This window comes from Nyctereutes procyonoides, unplaced genomic scaffold, assembly GCF_905146905.1.
Source record: "Nyctereutes procyonoides isolate TBG_1078 unplaced genomic scaffold, NYPRO_anot_genome, whole genome shotgun sequence".
NCBI lineage: Eukaryota > Metazoa > Chordata > Mammalia > Carnivora > Canidae > Nyctereutes > Nyctereutes procyonoides.
The window spans coordinates 68,746,467-68,766,501 of record NW_026575146.1 but is presented as its reverse complement, the minus strand read 5'-3'; the positions used below and the strand labels follow the sequence as shown (position 1 = coordinate 68,766,501).

At 57.9% G+C, this 20,035-nt stretch overlaps 3 protein-coding genes across 4 annotated transcripts; 2 read left to right on the top strand and 1 right to left on the bottom strand.

Moving 5' to 3' along the window:
• Window positions 1-437: 437 nt before the first annotated feature.
• Window positions 438-3,491, top strand: ZNF524 (zinc finger protein 524). Of its 2 annotated transcripts, none has more exons than XM_055310870.1 (2): window positions 438-515; window positions 2,433-3,491. In XM_055310870.1, exon 2 carries the CDS (start codon window positions 2,472-2,474, stop codon window positions 3,264-3,266), a length of 795 nt encoding a protein of 264 aa, XP_055166845.1. In that variant the 5' UTR covers window positions 438-515; window positions 2,433-2,471; the 3' UTR covers window positions 3,267-3,491. The 2 variants fall into 2 exon arrangements, with proteins under 2 accessions (XP_055166845.1, XP_055166844.1); XM_055310869.1 differs by lacking the exon at window positions 438-515 and adding an exon at window positions 546-816.
• Window positions 3,492-4,718: 1,227 nt separating this feature from the next.
• ZNF865 (zinc finger protein 865) lies at window positions 4,719-14,553 on the top strand. The gene is made up of 2 exons (XM_055311354.1): window positions 4,719-4,847; window positions 10,921-14,553. The coding sequence occupies exon 2, from the start codon at window positions 10,948-10,950 to the stop codon at window positions 14,137-14,139; it is 3,192 nt and encodes a 1,063-aa protein (XP_055167329.1). The 5' UTR covers window positions 4,719-4,847; window positions 10,921-10,947; the 3' UTR covers window positions 14,140-14,553.
• Window positions 14,554-16,724: 2,171 nt separating this feature from the next.
• ZNF784 (zinc finger protein 784) lies at window positions 16,725-20,035 on the bottom strand. Its single transcript, XM_055309518.1, has 2 exons — window positions 19,935-20,035; window positions 16,725-18,598 (listed from the first exon to the last, which is right to left on the bottom strand). The coding sequence occupies exons 1-2, from the start codon at window positions 20,010-20,012 to the stop codon at window positions 17,708-17,710; spliced, it is 969 nt and encodes a 322-aa protein (XP_055165493.1). The 5' UTR covers window positions 20,013-20,035; the 3' UTR covers window positions 16,725-17,707.

Here is a 20,035-nt window from a genome sequence, read left to right as displayed (position 1 = left end):
CGCCTCGGCTGCCTTCTCCCCCACACTCCTCCTTTCTCCCGCCCCCTTGGCTTCCCCCTCTCCCCCGCCCTTCTCTGCTTCCCGTGCCTTCCCCTAGCCCTGGAAGTTGTAGAAGCCAGGGCGCCGCCATCTTGGGTGAGGGCAGGGTGGGGGCGGGGCCTGGGGCTATTGCGCCCTGCAGACTAAGGGCAGCCAGTTCTCTGCGCTGCCTCTTCGTGCCTGTCCTGACGGGTGTTAACGTGGATGAGAGCAGGCTTGATTCTCTTTTCGCAGCCCCACGCTCCTCCTAGTGGAGTTGCATCAGGAGAACGGAAAAATCGAAGTTCGGCGACTGTGGTAGCGCTCAGAGTAAAGAGCAGGCTCCATCTTGTCTGCGCTCCTGGGCACTTTGAAGCCTACCAGGCGCCATGTTAATTATGGGAGCTAGCAGCCATTTTCCCGCTTCTCATCCCTGCGGTACCTTTGATTGGGTCACCCTGCTGGGTGCTTTGTGAGAGGACAGATTTTCCTACAAGGTTGGGAATGTGTTGGTGGGGTTATTTCCCGCTCGGGGCCGGTGAGGGCCACGGGCGCGCAGGCGCGTTTTCCCTGCGAGGATGTAAGCGGTTCTTAGGACCCAGCGCGTCCTCTTTGTTTCCCGCGGGCGCAGGCCCGACGGAGAGGGTATAGCGGAGGGAGGAGGAGGAGGGAGGGGGCGGGGCTGTCCCCGCGCGCGCCGCCGAGGGGCAGGGCCCCCTGGCCCCCGCCCTTTCCCACGCACCGGCCCCGTCGCCCCCGCGCGCGCACACTCGCGAGCCCAGGCGACATGCAAATGAGGTACCCGAGAGGCGGGGGTCCGGGCGGGGAGAGGGGAGCGGAGGGAGGGGAGGCCTGGGGCCGCGCGCTCCTGGAGCGCGCCCCACACCTGCCTCTGCGCCCGCGCCCGCCGCCGCGCGCGCGCGTGTCGACCTCGCGCCCCGCGGAGGCGGCCCGGGCGCGCGCGCGCAGACCCCCTTCCTGGCGGCCCTCGCCGTCCGCGGCCCGCGAGCCGCTCATTGGCCGCCGCCCCCGCAGGGCCCGCCCCGCGCGCTCGGGCCGGCGGGCGCGCGCTTGAACGGGGGCAACGGAGGGGCCAGGGGCCAGGGCATGATTCCAGGGACCTGGGTTCTAGTCCAGACTTTCTCGCCCAAGCGAATCTTGTGATCGTGGAGAAGTGCTGGCCGCTCTCTCGTCTCCCGTGTGCGTGCCCTGTCCAAGGGGAGCAGTGGCACCTGCAGCCCCGCTACTAACTGCACCTTTGCTTTCCTCCCTTTCTCCTGTGTGACATCTTAGTCTCCTGGTCCCAGGCTCTGGGATCGGAGGTGCTGGTTCCCGGTGGTGGTGATGGTGGTGGTGGTGGTGGTGGTGGTGGTGGTTTGTAGAGTGCTTCGTATCACCAACTGACAACACTGCTATGTGCACTTTACAGAGGTGGAAACTGGCTCAGAGAAGCAGTCACTTGTTAGTTAGCGGCAGACCTCGAGACTAGCACGAGTGTAAGGGACTCCTTCAGGTCCCCTTGTCTTCTGGATTCATGTCTTCTCACTCCCAAGACCGTTGGGGTCCTTGAGATCTGCTTCGGGTCTTGGTCCTGCTACTTATTGGCAGGGAGGGCTTGGACAACTGACTTGGCTTTCCTGTGCCTCCGTTACCCCAGTTGCAAAATGGGGTGATGTGCCATTATACAGAGAGTTGATGTGAGGCTGCCACTCACCCAGATAACACAGGTTGATATATCACTTCTGCACTGAGCACTTTATGTGTATTATCCAAATGACATGTCTGTGAATAGGTGGAGCTATTCATCCTGTTTTGCGAAAGGCTTAACTGAGGCTCAGAGAAACGAGCACTTTGCCCCAGACCACACACAGAGAGTAAGTGACAGACCTCGAAATTGAACTCAGAACCTCTGACTTGGGAACCCAGACTCTTAAGAGTTCAATTTCTTCATCCACGACTCAGGGCCAAACATCTCCTGGGACCAGTCCCTTTCTTCTAGTCCTAAACTCCCACTCCTTCCACTTGGTCAGTCGGGACAAAACATTTCTGGGCCTCCATGGCTCAGGCATGATGGGCTCTTGTTTTGAGGATAGAAATACCAGCCCTTACCCTTAGTTGGATCTATCCTATCTTCCCATGAAGATTTTTCTTTATTTCAGTTGAAGTTGACCCTAAACTTCCAGGAGAGGGGTTAGGGAGGCTTAGGGGATGCCTGTGTGGCTCAGTTCAATGTCTGCTCACCAACTGTTACAGAATACCTTGTTGTTTTACCCACCGTGTGGCTATAACTGTCCAGGTGAATGTCGGCCATGCCCAGGTCAAGAGACTCGGACCAAGGGATGGGCGAGGTGTTGGGGGACAAGGGATGCTCCAGACCCTCCCTGCACTGACGGCTGCCCCCTCTCTCCTCTTAGCCCGGCTCCAGTGCCCAGACCCAAGTCCCCCACTGCTCAATGGACATCCCCAGCCCAGACCCGTTGCCTTCGCCTTTGCCAGGGGAGGAAGAGAAACCTCTGGCCTTACCTTCTCCTGTTCCCCGGGGCCGCCGAGGCCGGCGTCCCGGTGGGGCCACCTCCTCGAATCAGACGCTCAAGGCCACCCTCCCTCGCAAGCGGGGCCGCCCCCCCAAGTCAGGGCAGGAGCCCCCGCTGGCACAGGGGGTGACAGCCCCTGTGGGCAGCGGCGGTGGCAGCGACCTCCTGTTGATCGATGATCAGGGTGTACCCTATACCGTCTCTGAGGGGTCAGCGGCAGGTTTGCCTGAGGGCTCTGGCCCTAAGAAGGCCCCACACTTCTGCCCTGTGTGCCTGCGGGCCTTCCCCTACCTCTCCGACCTGGAACGCCACAGCATCTCACACTCAGAGCTGAAGCCGCATGAGTGCAAGGATTGCGGCAAGACCTTCAAGAGGTCCAGCCACCTCCGGCGGCACTGCAACATCCATGCCGGCCTGCGGCCTTTCCGCTGCCCACTCTGCCCCCGCCGCTTCCGTGAGGCGGGCGAGCTGGCCCACCACCACCGTGTCCACTCTGGGGAGCGCCCCTACCAGTGCCCTGTCTGCCGGCTGCGCTTCACGGAGGCCAACACGCTCCGGCGCCATGCCAAGCGCAAGCACCCCGAGGCCATGGGGGTGCCCCTGTGTTCCCCGGACCCAGGGCCTGAACCACCGTGGGACGAGGAGGGCATTCCAGCTACAACAGGGGCTGAGGAGGAGGAGGTGGAGGAGCTGGAGGAGAAAGAGCTGGCTTGATCCTGGGCCATGGCTCCCCAGGTCAGGTTTACAGCTGGGAGTTCAGCTGGTGCTGAGCCCGGGCAGGAGAGCTGGGCCCCCCTCATACCTGGTGGTCCTCTCATTGTGGGAGGGGGTTGAGGGTGAGGACCTGAACTCTTGGGTCCTGCTGCCTTCTGCCACCCTCCCCCGGACTGACAGGCCCCTGGAGGTAGGGGCCTTGGAAATAAATCTCTGCCTACTGGCTTCCTGTGTGTATTCAGTGATGCTACCAGGGCTGGCCCTTCCTTCAAATGCCCTCCTGTCCCTATGTCACCCTGATGGGAGTGCATGGAGTTTGGAGGAACCCTCATCTTATGTGCCTTGTTATCACGCCTGCGCTGAAAACTGGCTTGCGGGAAGCCTTTGCCCCCTCCCTCATCTCCAGCGGACCTCACGTACTCCATGTAAATATCCACTCTAAAACACTGAAACCTCTGTGAAACATGACTCTAGGTCCCCTTGCCCCATTCCAGCCAGATTCTTGGAAGTGCACTCACCACTTTGCCCCATCTCTTTATCCTGACACTAAGAAAAACTGAGGTGAGGGTTGTGGGCAGAACCGATAACTTGGGTAAGGCGTGGGTAGAAGGTGAGAGGAGAGGCATAGGTGAGAGGTGTAGCCGGGAGGGGCGGGGCTAAGGAAGTAGGGGGCGGGGCGGGGCCGGAGAGGCGAAGCATAGGGAAAGTGCTGCGAACAAGGTGGGGTGACATTGGTTTAGCGGTGGGCAGGTAGAAGGTATAGATTTAAAAGGAACGAAAAGGGTTTATCTGAGAGGAGAGCAAGATGTTAGGAGAGGCGGGAACTGTTAAAGATGCGGAGAGGTGGGCATGATGTTCAGACCGAGGGGGTGCCTAGGATCGGGGTACCTAGGAAGGGGTAAGGAAAGGAAACCCTTGAGACAGGGCAGTTAGTAGGGATGGGCGGGGCTAACGCAAGGGGTTTGGTGCAGCCTAAAAACGTCTGAGAAGCACGGCTTAAAAGAAAGAGCTGGGACTGTGGGAGGGGCTGAGGAGGGAGAGGTGGAATTCTTGGGGACTCGGAGGTGGGGAAGAACAGGAGAAAGCCCTAGCGTACTGGGGCGAGGAGGACGGATTTTGAGGCAATGGGCGGGGCTTCAGTAATTAAGCCAGGAAAATGGGCGTGAATCCGGGAGGGGGCGGGGCTTAAGTGCGAGACTTATGAGCGGGGCGTGGTCTAACCGGATGTCCGGATCGTGTGGGCGGTGCCCTAGGAGGCGGGCGCTCAGAGCGCAGGCGCACGTTGCTCAGCTCGGCTACCGGAAGCGGTTTAGGCTTTCCCCGTCCGCGTCTCCGAGCCAGCGCGCAGGCGCAGTTTCTTTTCCCGGTCGCCAAGGCCGCCCCCTCTTTCCGCTCCTCCACGCCGGCGCCTCGGAGACGGGCGCGACTTCCGCTTCCGGGCGGGCGGGCGGGCAGGCAGGCGGCGCGGGGCTGCCGGGGAGGGGGAGGGGGCGGCACTTCCGGTCGGGCCCTCGGGTCTCCCCGGAGCCGCGGCGTCTCCTCCGCCTCCTCGGCCTCCTCCCGGCGGAGACCCCTGCGCCGGTGAGTGACGGGGCGCGTGGCCCGGGGGCCTGGGGGAAACGGGGGTGGGGGGTCCCGCCTTGGCCCACTCGTCCCCAGAACGTCCCTGTCAGTACCTCTCTCGCCGGGCCCTCTCCAGGGGTCCACGGTCATGCCCCCTGTGAGACCTTTCCAGACATCTGCCCCCCCCCCACAACGCCCCCGTGCAGGACGACTGCCGGAGCGCTCTGGTTTGTGGCGATCCCTTACACGGCTGCCAGGGCCCCCCATGAATGCTTCTTCGGAGGCTCGCTTCTGCATAATCTCCTGTCATTGCTGCCTCTGGGACAGCCCTCCGATCGGCACCAGCCTCATGGGGGCAGCTGCCCGCGGACTGTCGGTTCGGAGTGTTGCACTGGTGCGCTGCTGCAGACCTGCCCTCTTTCCTCTGCACACACAGCAGCCTCCAGGTCTCCTGCACCCGCGCCCGCCCCCTCCCCGCGGAAGAATACTTTTTCTTCCAGTCTGCAGCCCGCAATGCCTTTTTGTCCTTCTGCACCACCCTCCCGCAGTACTTGAGAATACCCCTTCAGCCCCTTTCAACCCCCGCCCCCCCCCCAATAGAACAGCTCCCTCTAGAGTTCTCTCACCCACATCCTCTCCCCCTTCAGGTAAAATAGCTGCCCGGTGTAGCTCCAGGCTCTGATGAAATGCTTGTGCCCCGCCTCCCTCCCCTCCCCCATCGGGGCAGTCCCTGCCCTCAGTCCTCTGGGGGAACAGCCCTCGCCCCCACCCCTTGAGGCTCTCCCTTAGGCTGCACCTCTTTCCCCAGTGGCAACAACTCTCCCCTGCCACTTCTCACCCAACTCCATTTCATCCCCTGGACACCCCAGAGAAGACCCCCAGCCTTTCTGTGGCCTGACCTCTTCTCTTCTCCAGGCATGAATGCATGCATACATACATTCATTCATTTAGTGTTCTAGGTGCAGGGCATACAGAGGTGAAGGAGAAGATGCAGTCTTTCATTTTGTGGGTTTTACAGTCTAGTTGAGGAGAGTTCAAAACTAGTGAATAAGGTCAGTTTTGTTTTCTGGGTTCTCCCTGTGCCTGATGGGCAACTTCACAGGTGAAACAACCATGTAATGATCTGGATGGACTGTTTCAGGCAGAGAGAATAGCAAGTGCAAAGGTCCTGAGGTGGTCATGATCATGGTGAGTGGAGGAGCACCAGGAGAGGTCAGTGAAGTTGGAGCAGAGGACCTGAAGAGAAGAACAAGAGGAGGGACAGTTTGATCTCACAGGGCCTTGGGTGTAGTAAGGGTGTTGTGATCAATTATCTGGCCTTTGTCAGCTCTACCAAGCCCAAAATGTTCATTTGTTCATTCATTCATTTGTTCAGCAAGTGTTTGGTGAGGGCCTTTTACACGCTGGGGATGCAGTAGAGAACAAAATAGACAAAAACCTTTACCCTCGTGGTTGCCTGTGCTAGTTCATAGAACAATTAAAAAGCAAAATACAGCAGGATCAGGGTATATTACAGGGGAGAAGGCAAGAAGGCCTCCTCTAAAAGATTCCCATTGTCATCTTGTTGCTCCAAGATACCACACACCAAAAAGTTACAGCTGTGCATGAACCCTGTTCCTCCTGGGCAATGGTGGCCGGGTAGGGGCTGCTCTTACCAGCTCCCCTAAAGAGTGAAGTGGTTTACATCTCTGAGCAGACCACTCCCTTTTTTCCTAGACCCGTTCATTCAGTTATTTCACAAATATTTTCAGAGACAGCACTATTCTAAGTCCTGGGATAGAACAGTGAACAAAACAGATGAAAATCATTGCCAATGTCCAGTCCACCTTCTAGAAGGAGAAGACAGCAACAAGACAAAATATGTGGTTTATTAGGTGATGCTGATAGGTAGGGGCAAAATTAAGCAGGCTGGGAAGAGCAAGAATGTTGGTGTGGATGACAGGTTATGGTGGTTATGGAGAGCCTCACCAGGGAGGCAGCATTTGAATAGAGACATGAAGGAGGTGAGGGGGGTTGAAGGAGAGGTGTATAGATAACAATCAGAGCATTCCAGGCAGAAGCTAGCCAGTGCAGGAGCCCTGGGGCAGCAATGTTGATACATTGGAGAAGCAGCCAGGTGGCCATGGAGACTATGTAGGTCATCATAACTGACTTTGACTTTAAGTGAGATGGGTGTCACTGCAGAGTTTGAGCAGAGGGAGGGACATGGTTTAGTTTTAGTCCTCCTGTCTATTAATACGAGTAGTAGCTATGCTTATCTTATGAACCTGTTAGGAAGTTTGATTGAGACAAGCCACATAAGGCACCTAATACAGTGTTCATTTGTGTTTAGTAAATGCTGGTGGCTAGTTCTGGGGTTAGGTGGCAGGAAAGTGGGGTGAAGTATACTTCTAGCATAAGGCAGACTGGGGGTCTTCCTCATTTTGGAGAGAGGATATCGAAAGCATAGTATCGGGGGTCATTCACTCTGTAGCCCCACCGCCTGCCTTCAATTCCTGGCTCAGCCACAGCTTGTTACTGGTATGACCTCAGGAGATGAGGTGACCTCTCTAGCCCTCAGTCTCTTCCTCTGTAAAACAGACTTCGTAATGGTCACCGTCTTCTTGAGTTATCAGGAAGACTCACTGAGTCAACATACATAAAGGATTTAGAAGAGCACTTCACGTTACGTGTTACTCTGTCACCGTTATTGTTACTAACAGACTGGACTTTCATCACAAGTCAACTCTGTTGCAACAGAATGGCCCACAGGTCCTGGTATCAGAGAGACTTGGGATCCAATCCTGCTTTCCCCTTTACTGGCTATGTGACCTTGGAGAAATGACCCCCCCTCTCAGTTTCCCCACATATAAAGTGGGACCAATACCAGTACAGGACCACTGGGGTCTCGGGGATGCTACAGCTCAAACTGGCTGAACAATAAACATGGCTGTTATGATTATGACTGCAGTTGCTGTGGAACTCCTGCCCCTTGGGAGGGGCTCCCTCCATCATGCCCTCTCCACATGATACCCTCCCATGCACGTCTCTCCTTAGAAAGACACTCATTTAAGGCTTGGAAAGAGGAAATGCCTCCTCTTTCCCAGTGGAAATAGTGTGAGCCTGATCAGTTCTGCCCCCCGGTTCTACTCCCTGCCCCTCATGGCAGCAACCCATCGCATTTTCCCACTCGCCCTTGGGTCACTCCTTATAACATCACTGCCCTCAGAATTCCTTCTTCTGGGGACCCCTTCCCCCATGTCAACGCCATCTCTGCTTATGTCCCCCATGCTCCCTCAGGGAGTTCTAGACAAATCAGTTTCATCCCTTTGCTCACTCAACAAATATTTCTCAATATAGGCTATCAGTTTACCTCTGAGCCCTACTTTAGCTGCATCTTCACTGAGTTTTGGTATGTTGTATTTTCATTTTTATTCATCTGGGGTTCCTTGAGATTTCTTCATGGACCCACTGGTGATTTAAGAGGGTGTGTTTAATTCCCATGTATCAGCAAATACTTAGCAAGCAACCACACTGGGTGCTGTGTGTGCTTGGTGCTGCAGGCCTAGTGGCAAACAAGACAGGACAAATCCTCCTCCTCATAGGCAAACACACCGTGAAGGAAATGCATGCAGCAAGTCATGACAGGGACAGTGATGAAAAATGCAGCAAGACGAGGGGTTAGGGAGGACAGGGTGGGCATTACCATCTGAGCAGAGACCCAAAATAGGCATGGGACAGAGCCTTGAGATCTGGGGAACAGTCTCACCACCTCACTGCTCCCATCTGTTCAAGATGGTGACCCCCTTCCCCTCCTACCCAACCCCTGCCATAACCCTCCATAACCTACAGAACACCCCCAAATAAAGCTCTTACCCCCATAGTTCCACCCCATCTTTGTCCACCTTAGAGAACCTGATAAAACCACCCTGTGGTGGGGAGGGGATGGGCCGAATTGCAGGCTTGCTCTGTGACCTTGGGCAAGTCACTTGACTTCTCTGTGCTTCTCTTTTGTCAAATGGGAATAACAGTAGTTCCTATGTCATAGTCTCATAGACTTGTGGAGATTGAGTTAATATGTGTAATGGGCTTGGAACACATTGGGCCTAAAGGAAATGCCCAGTCCACATTGGCTGTTACTAATGTGTACTCTGATGGTGGGAAGCCTGGGCGGTGGCTTCTTCCCTAAGACATTTATCTCCCGCCCTGCCCCCCATCTTCTACTATGTGCTTCTCTCTGCCCATCCAGCCCACTCTAGCCTGGTCTCCCAGATTTAGGTGTCACCCACAGGCTTCCACTACCACTCCAACCATGCCTTTCTCCTTATGCAGATCAGATTAACTAGAGGGGGTGTGAAGGGCATGGGATGTTGAGTCTCATCCAAGGACACCCAGAGCTAGAGGCTAAAAATAACGGCCTCTTGGCCAGGGGAGTGGAGGAAATACTCACCTTTCACCTGAGGGGAGAGAGAGCCAGCTCAGTGGATGGAAGCTGATGGGCCCTGGCCTTGTATTCACCACTGACCCCTACCGTGGGCTGGGCACAGAGCCAGGCCCCCAGGGGCCAGGGATGATGACCAAGGAGCATGCCACACTTCAGGGACCCTTCTCCTGCTGGCTCTGCACTGTTTTGGTGGGGGCATTTCCCCGGCTCCCCGGGGTGGCTCAGGTTCACAAATTAATTGTAGGAACTGAGGCTCAGGTGGGGGTAGGGGGTGCAGATATGGGGAGCTGCCATCTGGAATGAAAAGTGCTGTAAGAGAGGTGCCCAGAGAATGACTCCTACGGCAGAGGAGGCCGGGAAGGCCCCCTGGGCTGAGGACAAGATCCTGTACTCCCTGGCTAGCTGCTGTCAGGCTCCTCCCAGGTGTGTGAGGACACTGAAGGTACAGATAGTTCTGGGGACTGGAAACTGTGCCAATGAGTATGTTTCCTTACATACTCAGGGTGAGCTCCCCCGAGTGCCCCTGTGGTCTAGGGGTGGCCGCCCTCTCTTAGAAATGGAGAAGTGTGGATGGGGAAGGAGATGGGACTTGAACCCAGGTCAGCCCAGGTGCAAGGGCCCACATATTTTCTGCTGTGTTGGCCTGCGTTCCCTTTCACAGCCAGTCCTCTTGCTGTAACTTGTTTCTTCCAGACAAACACATTGTACTTCCCACCTTGTAGTAAAAGAACCTCCCTCCTCCAACACAGATTTCATTCCGGTTCTCTTGGTTTGTCCTGACTTTCTGCCACCACTGGCAGTAGTGAGAGTGGTATCCGCATCATGCCTTCCACTTTCCTAGTGCCTGCAAAGTGCCTGAAGCATCTACCCAAAGGCCTTACATGGATTTGCTTGTTGGATCCTCACATCAGCCCTGTGAAGTAGGGATATGCTTTGCCACTTCTGTTTGTAGATGAGGAAACCCAGGCACAGAGAGAGGTTCAAGCACTTGCCTGTGGTCACACAGCTAGAATGTGGTGGGGCTCAGAGTCTATCTGGAACTCAAGCTCTAGAGTCTACCCTCTTACCACTTTACAGAGTCAACCCCTGAGGGGACTGAGAACAGGGCTTGTGTGTTTTATTTTATTTTATTTAATTAATTAATTAATTAATTAATTAATTATAGTCACACACACAGAGAGAGAGGCAGAGAGAGAAGCAGGCTCCATGCACCGGGAGCCCGATGTGGGATTTGATCCTGGGTCTTCAGGATCGCGCCCTGGGCCAAAGGCAGGCGCTAAACCGCTGCGCCACCCAGGGATCCCCAGGGCTTGTGTGTTTTGGAGAGGAGGGTAGGGTGCAGTGCTGATGGCCAAGAGTTTGCAAGGGGACTGTGACCAGAGGCCAGGGGTGCTGGGAGCATTAGATTGGGGGTGGGGACAGAGAGCCTCCAGGCAGCATTGGGGAAGAGGATACGGGAAGACCCCAGAAACAATGGGAAAAATGGAAGGAATGGGAGAGGAGGAACAGAGGATACTGAAAGGAGGTGGCCCAGTGGGGTGGAGGGCCCAGTGGGGTGGAGGGACAGGGCACCAGGGAGTAGTGGCTCTGGCACACACATGTTTGCTAGTGCACATAGCTTCCGGGCGCGCCTGGGCCTGTGTGCTCAGCCCCCTCCTCTCTCTGCAGGGTCTCCCGTCGCCTGGCCCGCCCGAGATGGAGGCAAACGCAGCAGGCAGTGCCACCGGGGGTGGTGGGGGCAGCGGCATAGGGGGCGAGGACGGGGTTCACTTCCAGAGCTACCCCTTCGACTTTCTCGAGTTCCTCAACCACCAGCGCTTTGAGCCCATGGAGCTCTATGGGGAGCACGCCAAGGCAGTGGCAGCCCTGCCCTGCGCCCCCGGGCCGCCGCCCCAGCCCCCGCCCCAGCCACCTCCGCCCCAGTACGACTACCCGCCCCAGTCTACCTTCAAACCCAAGGCGGAGGCGCCGTCCTCGTCGTCCTCATCGTCGTCGTCCTCCTCCTCCTCGTCCTCCTCATCCTCCTCTTCCTCTCAGGCCAAGAAGCCCGACCCGCCCCTGCCTCCCGCCTTCGGCCCCCCCCCACCGCCCCTCTTTGATGCTGCCTTCCCCGCCCCGCAATGGGGCATCGTCGACCTCTCTGGACACCAGCACCTTTTTGGGAATCTGAAACGTGGGGGGCCCGCCTCCGGGCCGGGGGTGACGCCGGGGCTGGCCTCGCCCACGGGGACCCCGGGGCCTCTGCCCGCACCCTCCCAGACCCCGCCGGGACCTGCTGTAGGGGCAGCCTGTGACCCGACCAAGGACGACAAGGGCTACTTCCGCAGGCTGAAGTACCTGATGGAGCGGCGCTTCCCGTGCGGCGTTTGTCAGAAGTCCTTCAAACAGTCCTCGCACCTGGTCCAGCACATGCTGGTGCACTCAGGGGAGAGGCCGTATGAGTGCGGCGTGTGCGGCCGCACTTACAACCACGTCTCCAGCCTCATCCGCCACCGCCGCTGCCACAAGGATGTGCCGCCCGCCGCCGGAGGCCCGCCGCAGCCGGGGGCGCCGCTTCCTCCGCTGGGCCTGCCCGCACCCCCTGCGGGTGTGCCCCCCGCAGCCGCCGCTGCCCCCCCCACACCCGTGTCCTCCGGTCCCCCCGCCCCGCCTGCTGCTGCTGGAGCTGCCACCGTGGCCGCCCCCGTTGCGGAGGGGACCGGTGCCCCCGCCGGGGTGGGCGTGCCCCCTCCCGCGGCAGGTGGCGGCGAGGGCCCGTTTGCCTGCCCGCTCTGCTGGAAGGTCTTCAAGAAGCCCAGCCACCTCCACCAGCACCAGATCATCCACACCGGCGAGAAGCCCTTCTCCTGTTCCGTGTGCAGCAAGAGCTTCAACCGCAGGGAGAGCCTCAAGCGGCACGTGAAGACGCACTCGGCCGACCTCCTGCGCCTACCTTGCGGCGTCTGCGGGAAGGCGTTCCGCGACGCCGCCTACCTGCTCAAGCACCAGGCGGCTCACGCGGGCGCGGGGGCGGCAGGGCCGAGGCCTGTGTACCCCTGCGACCTATGCGGCAAGTCCTACTCTGCGCCGCAGAGCCTGCTCCGGCACAAGGCAGCGCATGCCCCGCCTGCCGCCCCCGACGCGCCCAAGGATGCAGCGGCCTCCGTCCCGCAGCCCCCGCCCTCCTTCCCTGCGGGCCCTTACCTCCTGCCTCCCGACCCCCCCGCCACAGACAGCGAGAAGGCGGCGGCGGCCGCGGCGGCCGTAGTATATGGTGCCGTGCCCGTTCCACTGCTGGGGGCGCACCCGCTGCTGCTCGGCGGGGCCGGGACCAGTGGGGCCGGGGGGTCCAGCGCCAGCGTCCCTGGAAAGACATTTTGCTGCGGCATCTGTGGGCGGGGCTTCGGGCGGCGTGAGACTCTGAAGCGCCACGAGCGCATCCACACCGGGGAGAAGCCCCACCAATGTCCGGTGTGTGGGAAGCGTTTCCGAGAGTCCTTCCACCTGAGCAAGCACCACGTGGTGCACACTCGTGAGCGGCCCTACAAGTGCGAGCTCTGTGGCAAAGTCTTCGGCTACCCGCAGAGCCTCACCCGCCACCGCCAGGTGCACCGGCTTCAGCTGCCCTGCGCCCTGGCCGGGGCCGCGGGCCTCCCGGCCACCCAGGGCTCATCAGGGGCCTGTGGGCCGGGCGCCTCGGCCACTTCTGCTGGAGCTGCGGATGCCCTGAGCTATGCCTGCTCAGACTGCGGCGAGCACTTCCCTGATCTCTTCCACGTGATGAGCCACAAGGAGGCCCACATGGCAGAGAAGCCTTACGGCTGTGACGCCTGCGGCAAGACCTTTGGCTTCATCGAGAATCTCATGTGGCACAAGCTGGTCCACCAGGCTGCCCCTGAGCGCCTGCTCCCACCCACACCTGGTGGTCCCCAGCCCCAGGACGGCTCTGGCAGTGCCGATGCAGCCAGTGTGCTGGACAACGGGTTGGCAGGAGAGGTGGGGGCGGCTGTGGCAGCGCTGGCAGGCGTGTCCGGGGGTGACGACGCCGGCGGAACGGCGGTGGCTGGAGGCGGTGGGGGTGCCAGTTCAGGCCCTGAGCGCTTCAGCTGTGCCACATGTGGCCAGAGCTTCAAGCATTTCCTGGGCCTGGTGACTCACAAGTATGTGCACCTGGTGCGGCGGACCCTAGGCTGTGGCCTCTGTGGCCAGAGCTTCGCTGGTGCTTACGACCTGCTCCTGCACCGCCGCAGCCACCGGCAGAAGCGAGGCTTCCGCTGCCCAGTGTGTGGCAAGCGCTTCTGGGAGGCAGCTCTGCTCATGCGCCACCAGCGCTGCCACACGGAGCAGCGGCCCTACCGGTGCGGTGTGTGTGGCCGGGGCTTCCTGCGCTCCTGGTACCTGAGACAACATCGTGTGGTGCACACGGGCGAGCGCGCCTTCAAGTGCGGCGTGTGCGCCAAGCGCTTTGCGCAGTCCTCCAGTCTGGCAGAGCATCGGCGTCTGCACGCGGTGGCCCGGCCCCAGCGTTGCGGCGCCTGCGGCAAGACCTTCAGATATCGCTCCAACCTGCTGGAGCACCAGCGGCTGCACCTGGGTGAGCGCGCCTACCGCTGCGAGCACTGCGGGAAGGGCTTCTTCTACCTGAGCTCAGTGCTGCGCCACCAGCGTGCCCATGAGCCGCCGCGGCCCGAGCTCCGCTGCCCTGCCTGCCTCAAAGCCTTCAAGGACCCCGGCTATTTTCGGAAGCACCTGGCGGCCCACCAGGGCGGCCGGCCCTTCCGCTGCTCCTCCTGTGGCGAGGGCTTTGCCAACACCTATGGCCTCAAGAAACACCGCCTGGCCCACAAAGCTGAGGGCCTCGGGGGTCCTGGGGCAGGGGCGGGCACCTTGGCGGGAAAGGATGCCTGACAAGGAGGGTTTTCCAGTCCGCTGCTCGATCAGATGTGCCCTCCCGCACTCACCCCTCCCAGTTGCTGATCAGACTCTTACCCCTCCTTGCTGTTGCCCCAGCCATCCTTCAGAACTTCAGACAGACTAGCCTCCTAGAAGGCCCATGGCATCCAGACTCAAAACTGGATCGCTCCCATCCTGGACCTCTCTGGCTCTTCTCTTGTCCTGCCAGCCACTGAACCGGGTCCTCTGTCCAACCCCGTTTGTAACCTTCATCAGTGCTCCCCCTCCCTTGCAATACTCTGTCCCCCAATAAGCTTTGGTGGAGGATGTGGGTGTGAACTGCCCCTCCCCATTCCTTTGGGATCTGGTTGGAAAGTGGAGTATGAGTGGAGTCGGGAGGGCACCAGTGGGACGGGGTGCTCTTTTGGATTGTGGGGGTGGGGGTGGGGTGGCAGACGCGGCTTGTACAGAGCGGAGGATAATAAATCTTACCAACAGGGCTGCTGGAGTCCTTTCTTGCATCCCAGAGAGTGGGGAATTAAGCGCTGACAAACAGTTAAGAACTTTTGTTTCCCAAGGATTTTGATTCCCTACCACCCCCTGCTTCATGCTCATGCTCTCTGCGTTGCCTCATTCAATGGGTAATTGCTGAGGATTTACCACATCCAAGCTTTAAGTCGCACCTTGAGCAAAGGGAGAGGAACAAGACAGGTAAGTTTCTGTTCTTGGAAACTGACAGTGTGTGTAGACTCCTTCCCCTTCAAGATGTTTTTGGTATTTGTTCACTTGGCCAGTATTTACCAAAGCCTCCCCGCTTGCTGGGTCCTTCACAGAGGACACTGGGAACACTTAAATTGGACATACTTCTTGCCCTTGAGTTAGGGAGAAAAGAACCACTGCTGTGTTCCAGCACTGTACAGACTCGTGGTTCTTACAACCTCACCCATGGCACTGTCCCTCCAGGATGATTTGAAGGAGCTCCAAAAGCCCTTCCACAGCTCTCACTTCCATTGTTGAAACAGCGAGCCCTGTGCTCTTCAACGTGCGTTTAGTTATGCCATCCATCAGAGGAGAAGGCTGACGTCCTGGAGAAGAAAGATGCTCCAGGGACACCTAGTGAGTCTGTAGAACTGGGACTGCAGGATTGGGGGGGGCCTCAATACTGATCCTGGAAGACAGAGCTGGTTCTGGGGCACTGCCTGGGCAAGTCCAGTTTGACCCACATGAGGGCAGCAGCCGTGTATGGTCAACACACCATAGTGCTGAAGACCCAGCATGAAACAGACCATGTGCCAGTGCCCCAGGAGCACCACCATAAAAAAGTACATGGAATTATCACTGGGGGCTGAGAGCATGAAGGAGTCACTTTATCAGAGCTAGCCAAGCTTGCTGGAGGAGAAAGTGATGCCAGAACGTTAACAGAAGCCACAGAAGCTTGCCAGGTAATGTGGGCATATAATTCTAGGTGGAGGGTGTGGTGTCTCATTAAACCCAGCTATTCCAGAGAATGTTTCAAAGATAAGTGTGGCTGGAGAGGTTGGGGATGGGGGGCTGGATCATGAAGGGCTTTGGATTCGAATAGTGAAGCTTGGATGATCTTGGAGGCCAGAGGTTGGAAGGTGGTGGCTGCTGGACACAAGCCACTGACACACTTTGTTTAGCCCATGCATTTAAAAAAAAAATAAAGTTTGACTTAGTTGCCAACATTTGAAAATCAAAAGATTTTGCATAATAAACTAATGCAACTTCTGAAAAATTTGCCAGATCTAGCAATCCACTCTCACTCTCCCAGAGCTGAGTAACCATTGCCCTCTTCAGACAGAGCACACTTTCCAGTCTGTCACCAAGTTCTGCCATGCCTAGAAGGCCAACACTGGGCCCAAGTGTCAGTTGCCATGTGTCACCTCACCAGTGCTGGTGCTTTCCAGCCACCTCCCTCACTCTTTTACACTGTTACCCCGCTCCTAGAGGCATTTATGCATGGGATCCTTTGTTTTTTTTTTTTTTTTTTTTGGCAGGGGGGTGGGGGATCCTTTTCGAAAGCCACAAGGAGCAGTGGGCCCATGAGGCTGTGGTATGGAGACTGGAGACTACTACTGGGTATTCTCCAAATGTGGGGCCACTGTTGGCTTGGCCTGAAAGACGTGATGAAAAAATGTTCAGATTCAAGATACTTAACTGGCTCAACAGCAGGAAAGGGAGGAGGGTAGGGATTAGATGTGTGCATGAGGGACGAAGGTTTCAGGAACCTGTCCAGGTCTCTAGCTTGGTTGGTGAGGTCAATAGGAAACACAGCCCTTTCTTTGGGGGAAACAGAATGAATTGTTGGTATTCTGACCTGTCTAAGGGATATCTTGTGGGAAGTGAACAGGAAGGTGTGCAAATCCAGGGCTCTCCCTCCTTGAAAGGCATACCGATCAGAGGAATCCCTTCCTTTTGCCAGATTTCCTGACACTCACTGCCACAGCTAAAATAAATATCTCCGAATAGAGATCTAAAGGTAAGGAGAGATTTTGGAGAGATGCTGCAATTCACTGCCTGTGGCAAGACCAGTGTGTATCCTCTATCCCCAACCCCCAAACACAAGACTGACAGAGAAACCCTTCAGAAAGTCCTTTAATAGGAGTAGAGCTGGAGGCTCCCCACCTCCAGCTCCCAAGTCCTCCTCTCACCCTCACCACAGTGACTCAGTTCACCCCACCCCATGCCCATTGTACACAGGCCAGCCCACCAGTGCTGCCATCTCCCAACCCTTCCTTGGGTCAGGTAGTAAGCTGTTTGGTTCACATTGGGAGTGGAGGAAGTCAGAGAAATCTGAGGCTATGCCGAAGCCCTGGGGGCCATGGGCTCTGAACCTAAAGCCTTATGAGGGGGGACATTTGGTGGCTGTTTGCTGTCCAGATTTTTTTGTTGCCTCAGAGTCAGTGGGTTAAGGAGGGACCACGGTGGGAGCAGGGAGCAGCTCTTGGAGTCAAGTTTCTTATGCTCAGGCTTACATCCTTGAGGCTTGAGTGCTTTCGGCTAGGACTTGGGGACCCTCTGGCTTCAAGGTGATGGCATTCCAGAATCTCTTTATGGAGGACCTGGTGGGCGTCTTCTGCCTGAGGGTGGGTAGGCCCCCCAGGTTCAGTGCAATCCAGTGAGGTAGGCAAAAGATTCCATCCTGGTCCACCCTAGGTCCCAAGATAGTCCAGGGTTCTGTAGATGAAGGGCTGGCCCAGAGTCACCAGGGCAGACCCTGGTTCTACCCCTTCCACTCAACCCTGGCTCCCCATCTGTAGTGCCCAGGTTCTGTTGGGACACCCAAGGGGCAGGCAGATTGGGCAGTGAAATGCAGCCCATGTTCCTCACATTTAGCTGGGCATCCACAGGGCAGTGTCTGTGCCTTTCTGAGTCTCATGGAGGTGCTGTATGGATTTGTGGGTATCCCCAAACTGGTTCTCCCGCACTAGCTGCTCTTAGCCACCTCCTTAGCTTTCCTCACCTCTCCTGCCTCTGCTTCCCATCCACCCCTTCCCCTGCAATCCATCTTCTACTTCCTCTACTTCCTGTATTAATGCTCCCACGGCCTTGCTCTCCCAGCCTACTGGTCGACCTCCACCTTCACCTTGGCCGCCTCCTCCCGACCTTCTTCCAGACTCTTTTCTGGCCCATGCCCACGCCCACTCCCCGGCCCCTCGGCCCCCGAAGCCTGCCGGGTGCCAGAGTCTCCCGGCCCCGGCCCGTGGAAGTGGGTGCGTTGGTGCTTGCGGAAGTTAGAGGAGTTGTTGAACGTGCGGTCGCACAGGGCGCAGCGGAAGGGGCGCTCCCCAGTGTGAATGCGCGCGTGGCCACTGAGCACCGACGACTGGGTGAAGCCCTTGCCACAGATGCCGCAGTGGTAGGGCCGCTCGCCCGTGTGCACCCGCTCGTGGTCGCGCATGTCTGAGGAGCGGCGGAACGGCTTGGCGCAGAACCTGCAGGCGAAAGGCTTGCCCACGGCGGCGCCTGCAGCCGCCGCTGCCATCACCACCTCTGACCTCTCTGGTGGCACCCCGGGCCTCGGTGCTCTAGCCTCGGCCGCTTCAGGAGACCTCTGAGAGGCCCCTGGCTCCACCCCATGTCGGCGCTGGTGCCGCAGCAGAGGCGCCAAGGCCTTGAAAGCACGTGGGCACAGGGCACAGCGGTAGGGCCGCTCCCCTGTGTGCAGGCTGTAGTGGGCGCGGAGGCTGGCGGGGCCGGGGCAACTGTGGCCACACACATGACACCGGCTGGGATCCCCACCCTGCCCGCCGCCCTCCGCCTCCGCCAGGTGGCCATGTTCATGGAATAGCAGCTCAGACACCAGCCGGAACGCAGCCGGGCACAAGGCACAGTGGAGGGAGCCTGGCTCCGGTGGCTCGGGGACCAGCGTGGTGTCTGTCACCTTCACTACCTGGATCTCGATGAGGTCACTTGGGGGGGTGGCGGGGCGGCCATCATCTGGGACCAGGACCTGGGTGAGGGGGAGACAAAGACCAGGAGCCTGTGGACCCTTCCCAACATGCCCCCACTTATTAAAACATCCATCTCCCTGGAAGCACACTGCGTCCCTCAATTTCCAGATCCTGCTCTCCATCCTACAGGATCCTGCAGCATTCCTATCAAGACTTCACACCTTTCCCAAGCATCCAGCTGTTTCTCTCCCCTACCCCAGTTAAAAGCCAATTTTTTGGCTTGACAACCGAAAAAGCTTCCTGAACAGTACCCCTGTTCCTATGTCTGCTGGCTCCCCAAAGTAGCTCAAATGACCTTTTGAAAATGGAAATTAGATTGCCATTTTCCCACTCAAAACACTCCCATAGGGACGCCTGGGTGGCTCAGTGGTTGAGCATTTGCCTTAGTCTCAGGGTGTGATCCCGGAGCCCAGGGATCCAGTCCCAGATCGGGTTCCCTGTGTGCAGCCTGCTTCTCCCTCTTTATTTATTTAAATAAATTTAAATATTAAAAAAACCCCAAAACTCTCATGGCTTCAACTGCACTTAAAATCCAAAGCTGTCATCATATTATCCATCATGCTCTGGCTCCTGTTTGTCTCTGACCCCAGTGTAAATCTAAGCCAGCACACAGCTGACTTCTTTCGTCCAAATTTAGCTCTCCTTACCCCCAGTCTATCAGCTCACTTTTTATTTCCTTTATAGCGAAACACAATAAAGATCCGTTATTGTCTCTGTCCTCTAGACTGTGAGCTCCAACAGAATACAGTCCTTATCTGTTTTGTCTATGGGGCCCAAGTAAGAACTCAGGAGATGTTTGCTGAATGAATGAACGTCCTATCACTCTCCAGGTCTGAGTGGGTAAGTTCTAGAGTCACCTGGGGCGTCATCATTCCTCCCAAAATCCTCCCCTAGGCATTTGAGTCCTATCACTCAGACGTCTATAAAATCATTACCCCACTCCAACGTGGGTGCCTCCACCATAATTGCCCATCCTTCCCTTTCAGGGTCACCTTCTCAGCCTTCCAAGCAAATCCACCAGCCCCAGAATTTTTGAAGCCCCGCCCTCGGAATGCCCCGCCCCCTACTTACATATACCTCTCACTGGACTCATCTCCCGCCCAGATGTTCCACCCAACCCCCTCCTCAGGCCCCGCCCTCAAGACCCCGCCTTCCACCCTCATAGGCTCCTCCTTAGGCCACGCCCCTCGTCCACCCAAGAAGCCCCGCCCCCAGACCCAGAGACCTAAATACCTCCCCCGCCCAGCCCCGCTAGGCTCCGCCCAAGCCCCGCCCCCTGACCCGAGACCTCCTCCCGCCTCGAGTCCCCGGCTGAGGCCCCTTCTCCGCCCGCACCAGGTCCGGCGTCTCCGAGGATCGCGGCTCCGGGGCCGCTGAGCTTGGACTCGGGGCCTCCGGGCGCGCGGCGGCCATCTTGTGCCCAGGCCCCGCCCCCA